Genomic DNA, 14538 nt, shown 5'->3' on the forward strand with positions numbered 1-14538 from the left:
TGTTTTTCTTTTTTTGGTCACCCCCCCTTTTTTTAGGTTAAATGATGGTGGTGCAGGAGAACAGAAATTACTGTTACGTTATCACATAATACCGGGGGGGGGGGGGGAGATGACGACAACAACACATGTCTTAGAACTAAAACACGAACTGTTCTGTATGATAAGCATATTAATTGAAATTAGTCACATAGCTAACAGAAGCTGAAGGAATGCTGGATCACTTCATTTTTGCCTTTCAGCCTCATGAATGCAAAATGTGCTTGTAATCTTAATACTATTCCGCAGACGGAGCATGTCTTTAAAAACCGCACTTCACAAGACTCGAGGGAAAATAAGATCCTAATGAATGGTATTTACAGTTGCTTCATTTGCACATGCTTTCATTTGCTTTTCAGAAGTTACTACATAAACTGAAGTAATTAGGGGTAATGTGGGGCTGCTACTCCCTTCTTAATCAATCCCCTTCTTGTTTTAAAAGTAAAAGGGAAAGTCCAGCAAACGCTCTCAGAAATGCTATGGCGTGAAAAATGCACGTATACTGTGACTCTGCATCCAGATAGGCTTATGACAATACAAATTATTACAGTGGAGACAGGCAACTGTGTTGCGTCACCACCTTCAGTTTTGCATACTGGCCAAGTAGAAAGCCCTAAGAAGCATTTTCCCATAGACACAAACAATGTGTGCGTGTGCGCACATATGCATGTGTGGGTATGCAATCCAGCTCAGTTATAATCAGTGGGGATTTTCTTGTTGAGTAGAATACGAGGTGGATTGCCATCTGTACGCGTGGTCTGTGCATCGCAAAAATTAAAGACCTTTGCAAGTGTGAGAAGCAACATAGAAGAATCATGAAAACTTATCTCTTTACAGCAACAACCATACAAATGTTTATTAGTTACATCTATTTCCACACCAAACATATTGAGGGGAAGTAGTGAGAATATTTTCTAGGGAATTTGAACACAAAGCTGTGAAAAAATTCATGCTTTTGGTTGGCCTATGTAGTTTTTATAATTTTGCATGTCTAGAAAATGTTCAGAAGCTTGTTTATACATTTGTAACTGCTTACCCACGTGAGAAAGTATCTAGACATTTCCCTTAAAATCATTTGTTATCGGCAGCACAAAAGTGACATCTCTTTTCTTCCAGCGTGATGCAAGTGTTAGCTATTTCATAACAGAAAAACAAGCATCTGAAAGATCCTTAAAAGAAAAATCTCTCTCTATGTGTGAATCTGCTTTCCCTTTAAAGCCACGAACAATAGAAGGTCATGTGATACAGTATCCTATCATTCAGCACATTAATAGCTGTGCTAGAGTAATTACACTTGTGGTATTTTTGCCTCAAGTGAAATTCTGAAATAAGAGGATGGAAATTATGATACTGCTGATAAATATTAATAAGTGAACTTTTAATTTTTTTGCCACAATATTCAAAATGCTAAGCATCTAGCTAATGCTGAAGCGGCCTGATATGTGTTTGCCTCCAGGGACCATGATGCTTTATGCACTTAAGAAAAAAGTTTAACGGAATTAAAATTTAATATCTAATTAGAGCAAGGCTAATATATTTTGAAACGAGTAGGAAGACACACACACACGCCTATGTGGCATATTTGCCACGCTCATTAATCTTACCTGTAAAGCAGCACTGAGAGGTGAGCAGTAGGTGTGGCTGGTCTGCATGTTTTTAATAAGTGAAGGGTTTCTGCGCAAGGAAGATAGGTAAAGAAAGGGTAAAGTTAAATACAGTCAAATTTGCACTTCCAGAAGGCCAGGCTTTCTCCCGTACCAGAAAAAAAGACAACACATAATAAACATAGTGGGGGTTTTTTGTTTTGTTTTAAACTACATAGCTATTTTGACTGCCCTCACCTTCACTGAATATGTATTTCAGGTCTACTGTCATGTTTTGGTCACAGAGCTGAAAGTGCCCTTTAGATGTTCCCTGAGCTACATACCTCTGTGCAGCTCCCACACAGCTGGGAGAACATCCATATGAGGCAGCCATGCAGGCAGAAGATGCTCACATGGGTCTTTCCCACAGAACTGACACTGTTTTCCCTATAACATGGGAAAACAGCAAGTGCGTCAGCCAGTGTCGAATCATTTAAACATTCTCCCAACTCTGCGGGAGCTGTTCTTGGATGTGAAGCTGGGAGAACCTCTGAAGGGCATATTGGTCAAGTTTGTTGGTGTCTGTTTTTCAGTTGCACCCACCATAGTTTTTCCTGGACTTCTTATATTGAAGGCCCTCCACAAAAGCATGTAAGGCGTGGAAAAGAAAGAACTATTCATCCATCCCCAAACATCCCACATCCTCTGTTCCTGTGTGAGACACCATTCTTCTTGACATGGCTTCTGACTGGAAGGGAGCTACTTGTGCCAGAAATCCATGCAATGTTTTTAGAGGCAAAAAAAATTCTTTTGTGTACCTATGTTGGTCAGGCATCACTGAATGATCCAATGATGCCTGAACTATGTTGTTGGAAGTACCTAAGAAACTAAATGTTTTACAATACACAGTGGGTTGGTCATAATTTAGTAGGACTTGTGTTCCCACTGATTTCACTGGAAATTAACTCAACTCATGATTACCTTTTCACGTTGAATTCAATTACAGAACTCACAGCACAATCCTGGTGGATTGCTGGAGATTTCCTGCCTCAGCAGGGGATCGGACTGAATGACCTATGACTCATTAGTAAGTCAGGGTCCAACCAAAATGTGCCCAAGTATGTAATAAGAAAACACGCAAGGGTAAAATCCGTCAGATATTACTGATTGGATCCCTCCATTCTCTTGCTCAGTAAACTTTACTGAAATGAAAGAAAAACATAGCAGGAGCACCTGGTGGGTTGTACTTTGAATTTCTCTCTGAGACCACTAAAAAACAATGCTCATCCTAAATCAGTAATAATAATAAAAAACCAAAACACTGTGCTGTATCATTACTTTCTTTGTTGAAATAATGGCTTACCCCTTTTATTTTTAAGGTGTCTTCATATAGAAATATGCAATTTAAAGCCTCCAGCTCTATTTTTTTTATCATTTATTGTGCACCTTTACAAATGCCACTGCAATGGCCTTTGAGCATTGTTTTCAAACATGTTTGAATCTTTCAATTTGTTCGTTGTAGCAATGCAAATTTTATTGAGAGAATACGGGGGTGGGGGTGGGGGGTGGGTTAAGATCAACTAAAATTATCAATATGGAAACAGCCTAAAACCATCCTGCTAATTGGTTATACAGCATTACCCAGCATCAGCATGATAAAGAACACATCCTTATAACAAAGTATCACCATAAACATGTCAGAAAGTGTTAGCATAGGCATTTGCAAAGAAGCAGTGCGATGCATGTACAACCATGACATTTAAGGGGGAGATTTCTTTTGCAGCAAAGGCAATGCCCCTATTTCGTGAAATGCGAGTCTACATGAGATGGATAAATCATGCAAAGCAAAAGCAACAGAAAACAAAAATTTGGGAGGGGAGGAACTAGCACGCCCACGCCCACACACACACACAAAGCAAGTAAAAGCTCTTACTGTGTAACAAGCTCGCCAAAGTTTTCATCAGGGCAGAATTTTCTAGGACGGCCTCGTTGAATATGACGGCCCCGTTTAAACTCTTCATCATCAACAGTCCAAAAGGACCCAAACTCATCCTCTACTCTGATAAAGCACTTATGCAGGGATAGGTTGGTGCGAATAGCACCCTGGGATAAGATCAGCAAACGAGATGAAGTGGAAACAAAGTGACATGGGATCGGGGAATAGAACAGACATCAAATACAGGGGAAAGGAAAAAGAAAATAAAATGCAATAAGCATAAGCAAATGGATTGTGAGGGTTAATATGCATTGCCACCTAAAAGCTACTAGCATGTGATGCAAAACAAACACCAAGCAAGCAAGGGCAAGGGGACTGGTGGGCATACAAACGATAGTGATGAAATGCTCTCTGTTGTTTCTCCTTGACTGAAACAAGGTGAAACTACCCTGGATTGATCTCTAAACACCATCTAGCAGCCAAAGCCTCTATGTTAAAACTGTAAGCATGATCCAAGCTAGGCTAAGAAGTTCAAACATGGTGGACATACCCACTGATCTTTTGTGGCCTTCGTTTTTGGAACTCTACTTCATCCACTGTCCATACTGCCCCTTTTACGTTTTCTACTCGCACAAAACACTTGTGAAGACTAAGATTATGACGCACTGCATTCTGCAGCAAGTATAAGAGAGAAAATATTGAAGAAGAAGAAGAAGAAAAAACTTTCCATGAGAAGACGAGACTTAGCATTGTCCATGAACAGCAGCATTGTCAGCTGGCAAGTCCCCTTTCCCTCACCCGCCCTCCGCATTGGACTGCATCATATTTATGTTTTTAAGATTTGCAAAAGAAATAACATAAAATCAGCTCCAGATCCCTTGATTAGCCATCAGGGTTGGGTTTCTTTTAAAGAACATGACCAACATTCAACCTGGGCAAGAATTAAAAAGCAACACGCAATTGTCATTTTACATGCTTTGTCACCCCAGGAGCTCGTATAGAATCAAGGCATAGTAGAACAGGGCTAAAGAATTTATAAAACAAAAGGCAAACTTTTTTTGGGGGGGGGGGGGACACATCCTGCCATGAAAAAGGGAAGGAAGAGCACGATTAAAAAACTGGGTATAAACTGAGGGTCTGGCTTTGTAAAACTATGTTTTCATGACCTGCTAAAAGTTCAAGAAACGTTAGCCATGTGTAAAAATTCCATACATAGGTTGGGTCCAGATTAAGTTAGTTGAACTCAGTAGGACATGTTAATCATGTCTTCATTTGAGTCCCACTGATTTAAATGGGAACTGAGTCCAAGTAACTTAGTCCAGATCCAACCCACAGCAACACATTTCAGAAAGCAGAAATATATCAAGACATAGCTCTGGGGGTGAAAAAACCCTCTTAAAGTCTTTCACCACATACCCCAGTAGGGAAGCTGCCTTTCATTCCTGAATTCTGGCTAAGCAATTGGTAGATCCATGAAGAAACCTCTAATACCCAAACACAAATTCACTGCTTGTAGTACATAAATGTCCACTGAGTCATGTTTCTGAAGGCCTCACCAATTCCATAATTGTTTTCGGATTCACACTTCCAGCAACAGTACTTCAGTACTGCATAAAATATTCCATTTTTGAGCCACCCATACCACTGGAGTACAGTACAGTATTGTATTATATTGTATTGCTGCAGAGGGACAAAGCCCGCTGTTCCCCTCAACCCCTAACACTACCTACCCTAGTCTCCAGGAAGGCAAGCAGCATGCTCTTCCCCTGTACTATCCAAGCTACTTCATCTGTCCTAGTACTTGCTATCATTTAAAGGCAATTGATAGCTGGTAGAAAGGGAGTAGACCGGAAATACACAGGTCAGTAACTAGCATCTACCAACTGTCAATGGGGAGGCTAGTTTACAGGCACAAAGCCAGAAAAACATATGGACAGGTGTATAAGTAAACAAAAGACTAAGCTCCATATTCATGGAATCCAGTATATGTAGTGAAAGGCATTCTAATCATGGCTGTCTAAAATCACTGTGCAAACCAAGGTTAGGCATAACACATTTATCATATTAATTAAACAGCGGAGGGAGGTCTGTGTTACAACGGGGGAGGGGATTCCAAGAATCCTTTGATCCTGCAGTTTCTCAGCGTAACTAATTTCCTTGCCCTTGTAGCATATCCATTTCCCCAGAAGCGGCTAAACAGACAGTCCAATGTATTTGAACAAATCCAGAGCTATATATGCGTTTTTGGCAGAAAGAAAGTTAATAAATCGCCGAAGACTCCTATAACCACATAACGTGGAAGCTGTTGAGGATCTACAATGTGAGTTCGTTACTTCTGTTGCTCTACAAGCCAAGGCTGGGTGAAAAGCCAAGCCTTTAAGCCGGGTGAGATCCATCACACCGCCCCACAATTTCCACTCCATAATTTCACTATATGAACAACTTTGGCTCGGATTATTTCCTTTCTGAAAATGTGTTTAAGGAACGGCAGAATGGTAACTGGAATCCTGCTCATGAGTGGAGCCTGGATATCTAAACACGTGGGGATCAAACCAGTCAGTCCCTTACTTATGCTTGATTCTATGTGCACACAGTTCTCTCATGAGCATAGCTCTCCACCTGGAGGAAGATTGGTAAACAGGAGTTGTGGGTGTCAACAGCACCACACACAGAGCAGCACATGCTGGGATTTGGGGGGGGGGCTGTAGGGAGAATGTGGCAGGCAACTGGACCAGCACCATGAAGCCTTAATTATAAGGAATGCATTTTTGAGTTGGGAGAATGAAGTGAATAGGATTATATATGTATTATTATTCCTGTACAGTCTTCTTAATCCCTTCTCACAATGCTATTGTTGACCAGGAGTGGAAGACTTCTACCTCTCTAGGAAGCAGTTGTCTATGACAATTTCTCCCCATGTGTAGCGACAACACAGTCACTGTGTCTGACATGGCCTTAAGAAAAAAATAAACTAACAGGAGATAACTTTGTAATTTTGATTCTCACTGTAAGTATGAGAAAGGAAAAAAAATGCTCTGTACATTAAAACCACAACCACACACCATACAAAAACTATGCTAATTACCCTTGAATAAAGTATTTGTTGTTTTTTACCTGAATAAGCTCTTATTTATAAAAAACATTTACCTGGCACAGCAGTGTGTGTGTGTGTGTGTGTGTGTGTGTATATATATATATATATATATATATATATATATATATACACACACACACACACACACACACACACACATACACAGTGGTACCTCGGGTTGCAAACACCTCGGATTACAAACACTTTGGGTTACAGACTCCGCTAACCCAGAAGTAGTACCTCGGGTTAAGAACTTTACCTCAGGATGAAAACAGAAATTGTGCAGTGGTGGCAGAGGGAGGTCCCATTAGCTAAAATGGTGCTTCAGGTTAAGAACTGTTTCAGGTTAAGAACGGACCTCCGGAATGAATTAAGTACTTAACCCGAGGTACCACTGTCTTTGCTTTGGGGTGACATTTCACTGGCTAGCAATCTGTTTGCTATCAATTTGGAATAGATTCACCCTAAATGAGTGAATCTGGACTTGATCTGATCCGGGCCCAAGTTAAGTTTGTTTAAAGATTGGTTGCAATTTAAGTTAAGGGTCTGTTCTGTTACCAATGATACCATGCCAAATTCTCAAATAATATGTTCAGCTTTTAAGGGTGATAGCATTAAGATTCAAGGAAGATAGAGTTCCCATGGATCTTTGGGAGCCTACATCACAATCCAAGGCAACTGTACCTCCCATGGATCCCTGTGCCTAGTAGCCACAAAGATAACACAGCAAGGCCTCTGCAGTGTAAGTCAGTATGGAAAAGGAAAGGGGGCGATCAGGTGTCAGGCTCTAAGCCTAACTTCAAAGGGGACATTTTAATAGACTCTGGGGCTTTCAAAATTGGGGAAGTTCATTTCTGAATCCTCCAGTTCTAAAGTTTAGAGCCATCTTGTCTGATTCAGTAAAGTGATTGGTTAAAAAAAAGGTTAAAAAGGCTCTAAAGGCTTTTCCCATCCCCCCTTTTTTACTTAAGAATCTGATGCCAACACCTGAATCTTAATGTCGACAGTAAATGTTGGCCCTTCTTTCGAGAGAGAAATGCAAAATGAGTGACAAGAGTTAATGAACATTGATCAGACCTGTGAAAAGTGTGGGACTGTAGCTGATGTGAGGTAAAGTAAGCTAAGTGATGATGAATTGCCCAAGGCCACTCAGTGAGCTTCCGCGGTGGTGTATTTTAAATGTATTCTTTTAGATAGTAACAGGTTATTTTTATATTTTGTCACTGGGACATCTCCAATGAAAAGGTGATAGAAGTAATGCAAATAAGACAAAAACAAATATTGCTGAGAGGGGATTTGATTCTGAATTTTCCAAACCTAAGCTCAATATGGTAACTCCATGTACCACACAAGCTTTCAAGTGTTGTCTAAGTTACTGATCTGACTCATCAGGTAGAAACCTCACTGGCTATGAAGTCTACACATGTGGCCAATTACATTTGTTGCAGGGTGATAACCAATGCTAGTTGGAGCAGATCCAATGAAATGGGTTGACTTAGGTAATGTTCTCCATTAATTTGAATCGTTCTGCACTGAGTATGATTTAACACTGAATATCACCCACAGAGTTTTGCTTTCAGAACAGAATCACCAAATTGTTATTTTTTAAAAATTCTATTGCCACCTGCCCCCCCCACTTCACAGTTCAAAAGTGGTTTGGGGCTTCGGGATTAAAGCTTTTTAAAGGTGGCACCAGTGATGTTTCCTCCTTTCTTTTCTTTAAAAAAGCTGCTGTGCCAAATCCCCAAACCACTTTTTGAAATGAGGGGAAGATAAAGAGCAGTTTAGGGTTGGGGGCTTTTTAGAAAGAAACTCTGCAAAAAAAATCAAAAAATCAGATGCCATGTGTGCCACTTTGTACTGTAGCCATTTTAAAATAAAGGGAGTATTCTAAGAGAATTTAAACACACAGTGAAATTAACTAAACAGAGCCAAACTATTGAAATTTAAAGCACCAGGGGTATTTTTGTTAAATTGCTAGATTTAATATTTTTATTGGCTTGCGTCTTTACTGCTGTGCCCAATTAACCTGTATTGTGTTTCATAATACACTAGTGAATGTTTTGAGAAGTTGGCATGTTAATTTAAGGCAGGTGTATCAGCTGGCTGAAAAGCCAGTTTTCTATGAATCCTTGGAAAAAGAGTTTGCGGCTTCCAGTTAAAAGAATGTGTACATAAACCACCATCTGATAAAGCTTCTTCTTCACCCTTTCCCCTATATCTCAGCAGCTGAAATGTTTTCAGTGCTAGGAGCAACTACATAGGCAGACTGGTAGTTTAATCACAGAAGGTGGAGACAAAAAACAGCAATGGGCATCTAAATAGCAGCAAATTTCAAAGACAGTAGAATATTTCTGCCAACCAGCAAGTTGTTTGTGGAAGATAACGAGGCACCCTGTGTGTGTCAAAACAACTGATCTAGATTTCAAAGTCCACACACCGTTACAAACAGTTATGTCTGCAGCACTATCTGTTCTGTACATGTCAAATACTAAAGCAAGAGGTACGCATGGCAATAAGGTATACCTTCCACGTTGCTGCATTGCGTCTGAAGTAGGCGAACATTCGCGTGAACCAATTGTAGATTTCATTTAGTGTTAGCTGCTTTTCTGGAGATTCAAGAATGGCCTGTAAAGCAATTAAAACTCAATAATGATCTAAGACAAAATGAGCAGAAAACACACTTGCATATTTGTTTGAATAAATAAAACAAAACGTGACTCTTGAGCACAAAATCGAAAAGAAGGTTTCACGCTACAATCTAAGATTAATGGTTGTATTTAGTAGCTCAATGGCAAAATTCAAAATGGAATTATCTAATTGTTTTGAGTTTTATTTCTGTTTCCTTACAGAAATATTAATTTATTAGTCATTCATAAAGCAGAATCAAAGAGAAATGCAAAACATTTCACTAGCTGATTAAAGCTTAGTAATTATTTTGAGCTCAGATTAATTCTAGGGATCAGAGATTACTGTAGCTTGTGATAATTGACTTGCCATCTTTAAACAGGCTCATTTTCACTGTTGTGTGAAATGAATTTCCTAATAATCACATCGTATAGTAATACTTAATCAAAAGCAATTATGGTATATGTATTGCAGTTGTGAGAGAAAGAAAAAAACCTTATAGCAAAGGCTTCAGCATGCCAACGGGCTTCTCATCTGCTCTGTCTATAGCATCACATATATGTACAACCCTGGATCCCAGCAGGCTGTTCCGTTTGTTCTCACTTACCTGCCTAATTAAGGATGCATATGTAAAGGGTGGCCTGACTTCTGCATTCTTGTAGAATTCTTGGTTCTGCGCAAGATCTGCTAAATAAAGTACAGGAGTTCCCTGTATTACCATGGCCCACAGTTCACACGAGCAACACATAAATGAGAAGAATGTGAGAATCTCCCTGCACATCCATCAAGTTACCTGAAGAGATGGGCACGTTGTATTTGTCAGAGTACCGCCTTCGGATGGGCCCGACATTGTGCATGCTGGTAGTAGTGATGACAGAAGGTCCCTGGGTAACAGGAGTGATGGGTGCTGTTGGGGTGGTGGGGGTATGAGGTAAGCTCTGCGGAGAAGCCTCTGATGCAGTCTTTGAAAGTGTGACGCTAGATACAAGGTTCAGCTGTGGAAAAAGCAAAAGGAGATGTCATTAAAAATATTTATCACAATTTGCTCTTCTTGATGCATAGGAGTGGTGTTGTAGTTAAGAGTGTGAACTGAAGACTAGGAAGTCTCTGGTTATAAACGTTTGAGCCATAACCTTAGGGCAAGCTACCATCTTTCAACTCAGCCCCAGGTTCCCTTCCATTGTAAGGAATAAGATGCTTTAAACACATTAAAACAAAGGTAGACAATGTGGCAGCCTCCATATGTTGTTGGACCATTCTGGCTGGGCCGATGGGAGTTGTAGTCAAAAACATCTGGAGGGTATTAAATAAAATGACAAGTATTTTTAAATTAAGTTTAACATTTTTTAATCAAAAAAACACACTACTTATACTACTGAATGCCCCCAAACCAAGTATTTACTATGACTAGTATCCAAAGATGTGCCAAGTCTCTATTTTCATTAGTGCAAGGATTTGGGGAACAGCTGCGATAGCACCCCACTGCACTCCTCTTCCTCCGCCAGTGGGGAGAGTGTGGGGCATGCAGTGGAAGAGAATAGGGAAGTTCCATTTTGAAAAAGTAAATCCTTCAGGTAATGCAACAATGGCATGGGATACCATCCTATGGTTTTATGTTAAGAAAGAGGAGCCATTATCTCCTTCGCATTTGGCTACATTTGGGTCCAGTGAACATTTTCGTATAGATGTGATATGAGGAAAAGATCAGAGTTTTGTCTCAAAACTATTATCATTACAGACTTAAAGCAGTTTTTGATACGAATCCATCTTCCCATGAAAATCTGATAATAAAAAACAGTGAGAGAAGATGGAAGAAAAGTACAATATGGGTGCGTTTTTTTTCCCCTCAGCAACTAAGCTCTTGGAATGATTTACACTGAAAAGTCTGCATGGATGTAAAAGGTTTAAATTATTATCTTTTCATCATGGTCCCAATCCAATTCCGCAGATTCTGTCATTTTTAACAACAACTAAACAAAAAGACATCAGAAACGCATTCACACATTTTTTATATCACTCCTGGTTTGGTCCCAAATAATACCATTAAGCCTTCAATCCTATACTCACTAACTGCAGCAAATTCTATTGAACTCAGTGGCGCTTCCTTCTGAACAGCCATGTATAGGATTATACCCTAGCATCTTACCTATTAGTCATTTAAAGTATTGCAAGGTTAAAGAATATATATTTGGTTAATAAAAAACAGACCACTTTAAGAATCAAGGCCATTTTTCTAAGAGATTATACAAAAGGCCCCATGAGGACATCAGAAAATTTATATTTCACGTGTATTACATGGGTTACTTAATTAATCAGATAAATAATTAGTTATCTACAAGCAATATTCATATTTTTTTTAAAAAAATGTTACTATATAACTAGATAATCAACGTGGCCAACAATTGACTGCAAGAAGTGCATAGTTGAAGAGTGTTGATGTTATTTCCCATTAACACAGATCTCATTATACACAGAGGACTCAAAAAGTATTTAAGACAAATGAAGGCTCATAGGAACTTTGGTGACAGAGACACAAGATGACCCTTAAAACACAGTAACTAAATGGAAATCTTGATGTTTAGATGCAAACAGTACAGAATGTGTACTTATGGCCTACTTTTGAGCTCCCCGCTGGGTTAAACAATGTGGGAGGGCCATTCTAACTCAACTGTCAATATAAACTACTGTCAGAATTCAAGATGTATCAGGCTACTCTGGAAAACTTCTCAAAGAAAGGAAAATGAGGTATGTGCACCAATCTCAGAGCTTGGGATACGAGGGGTGAAGCAAAGGGTAGTAGGTGTGCCCCACTCTGCAACATTTCTCCATTTACAGAACCTTATTTTTATTTATGTATTCAAAACGTTTTTATAACACCCTTCATTAAAAATCCCAGAGTGGTTTTCCACACCCAAATCCCAATACAATAAAAACAGTTCATCTAAATCCAATAAATTCAGGAAAAACAGCAACAATCACAGTAGCCAGACAAATCTCAATGCCTTGGTATCAATGGGCAGCCAAATTACACACTACATTTGCATTTCTTCTTCCATACTTAAGACACAGAATGTTATTTCATAACCAAAAGTAGTCGGGAGTGGGGCAGAGATGGTTTGGTGTTTTGCTCTTTCCTCCTGAAAATCACTATCAAGCTGCAATTTTCCCCCAAAGTGCTGTTTGCCGTAAACAGCAGCTGGAGGGCACATGTGTTACTCCTGGTAGGAGAACAATGTGGGAAGAAAGGGTGACACTCTTGCACCACAGTCCCCCGTCCAGATCACCTACCGCATGCAACTGTGAAAACACACAAGGAATGTTTGGTTTGTGCCAGTCCTTTCCACTTATACAACAAGGGGAACAAGCTACACCCAGGAAAACTGAGGAGGGAGGACATGTCTCGTGGAAACTTTGCATGCAAAATGTTGAGGGGAAAGAGGCAGCAACAATATCTTTCTGCACGCAGCAGCATTTAGTTATGAACCGAACTTTGCGGAAACGAGAGCTGGCTGGTTGGATCCGTGAGTCGATCCCACAGTTTGCTCACATGTCTAAGAAGAAAGATGGGAGGTTTTGCTTTCAAATCACGCAATGACACGAAATGACGGTTGCAGATTCAGAAATTACCTCGGACAGTGCTCTCTCTTGAAAACACGAGGCAAATGCTAACTTGTGCACCTGACTGGCTATCTTAAGTTACTTTATTTGGGATTGCGTAAATTCTGTTATGCCCCTCTGACATCTACCCATCACACACACACACACACACACACACACACACACGGAGAAAGCACAGTAACAACTATAGTACAATTGAGAAGTCTTGCTAAGAAATCAAATCTACCCTATTTTATCTCCATTGTTAAAGTAGGTGTTTTTAAACATCACAAGCAGATTTGAATCAATTTCCAGTGCTCTTCCATTGCATAAGCTCAGTAGATTGGCTCTCCTGCTGTAAGGAGCACGGATACTGTTTCATCATTACTGTTCAAACCACTCAATTTCAAACAAGTTCAATTCTGTTTTTACTGTTTAAAAGCTTAAACATTTAATCTGTTTCTACTAGGAAGCTGGGGAGGGGGAAGCCCAAAGGTCAATGTTCTCCAGTTAAATAATCTGAATTGAGTTAAATTTCTTTAGGCTTTTCAGGGTAGGTAGTACAACTAGAAATAAACACAGAAAGTGAGGAAGAGTAAAGGGAGGGGATGCCTCCTTTAACAGGCTTGACAAATGACACTGCGATTCACACCCACTGCTGGGCTGCCACTAATAAGCTACAGAGGAAGCAGCCAATCTCAGCTAATTACCAGATAAAATTGTATTGTAAGGACTCTAATTAGGAGATGCTTATGGAGGTGATCTAATGATTAAACGCCGCATTCGAATGACCCCACCATCAATGTGCAATGGTGCAAGATGTCACTGGAATATTTTGTAGAAACAGTAATTTTATTTCAAGGGGGGGAGGCAGTAATATTTGTAATAATGGCTACGAGGTAAACTAATTAAAAGACAGTTCCTAGAGGAAGGCTGTGGCTTTGAGCAGCTGTGGCCGTTCCAAAACAAAGTGCCAAATCTCGACAGAGGAACTGCAGTCAAGTGGAAAATTTCTGCCTGACCTCTGCTCTTGCTATTAATTTGCAGGAAAACTAATGACACATATACATATTCCCACAAAATTGTTCTAATTGCTAATTTGCCAAAGGAGCCCAGTTTCCAAATTAAACATGACTGCAATCTGAGAGGGAAGAAGAAGAAGAAGAAGAAGAAGAAGAGGGGGAAGGTGGTGGAAGGTAGGAATCTAGCCTAGCATTGTGTTTCACCTCCGACAATGGTTGGGAGACAGAACCAACAAGTTAATGAAACGATGACCTCGTCACTTCCTATAGAAGTTTTGCTTGTCAGACTTCTGCTCGGTGATGATAGCATCTCACGTTCTTCAAGAGGCCAACCTTGGTCAGCCACTGTGCCAAAAATGTAAAGGGGTAGCAGCAGAGAGAATTTACACCGAGTACACTTGAGAATGCACTGCTTCCATTGCCTCAAAATTCAGTTATTAATTGTGAACTGGAGCAGAACTACTCTATGAATTGTGTTGGTTTTTGTTGGGATCTAAAATATTAATCTTCATTACAAACTATTAAATCTTAATATCATCATCAATTAACAATGAAAAAAGCCCCATCTAGACTCTGGCTTTGCAGCAGCCAAAGATGATTATGCAGGGCAAAGATCGGGAAGGGTTTGTACTGGGAAGGTCT

The 14538-nt window shown here is 39.8% G+C and overlaps 1 protein-coding gene across 50 annotated transcripts in view; it reads right to left on the reverse strand.

The window, feature by feature from the left end:
- Nucleotides 1-14538, reverse strand: part of FOXP1 (forkhead box P1) — a 534652-nt gene that overhangs the window by 20056 nt on the left and 500058 nt on the right. For 21 of the 50 annotated variants that reach the window (XM_083601030.1, XM_083601048.1, XM_083601029.1 and 18 more), the window contains 5 exons: nt 10071-10272; nt 9885-9964; nt 9176-9277; nt 3553-3722; nt 1641-1710 (listed from right to left, as the gene is read on the reverse strand). In XM_083601030.1, coding sequence (XP_083457156.1) covers nt 1641-1710; nt 3553-3722; nt 9176-9277; nt 9885-9964; nt 10071-10272 — 624 coding nt within the window. Of the gene's footprint in view, nt 1-1640; nt 1711-3552; nt 3723-4105; nt 4228-9175; nt 9278-9884; nt 9965-10070; nt 10273-14538 lie in introns of all 50 variants that reach the window. The other 29 variants (XM_083601038.1, XM_083601033.1, XM_083601041.1 and 26 more) reach the window with 4 other exon arrangements.

Source organism: Podarcis filfolensis (assembly GCF_964270895.1).
Source record: "Podarcis filfolensis genome assembly, chromosome: 2".
In the NCBI taxonomy this organism is placed as follows: domain Eukaryota; kingdom Metazoa; phylum Chordata; class Lepidosauria; order Squamata; family Lacertidae; genus Podarcis; species Podarcis filfolensis.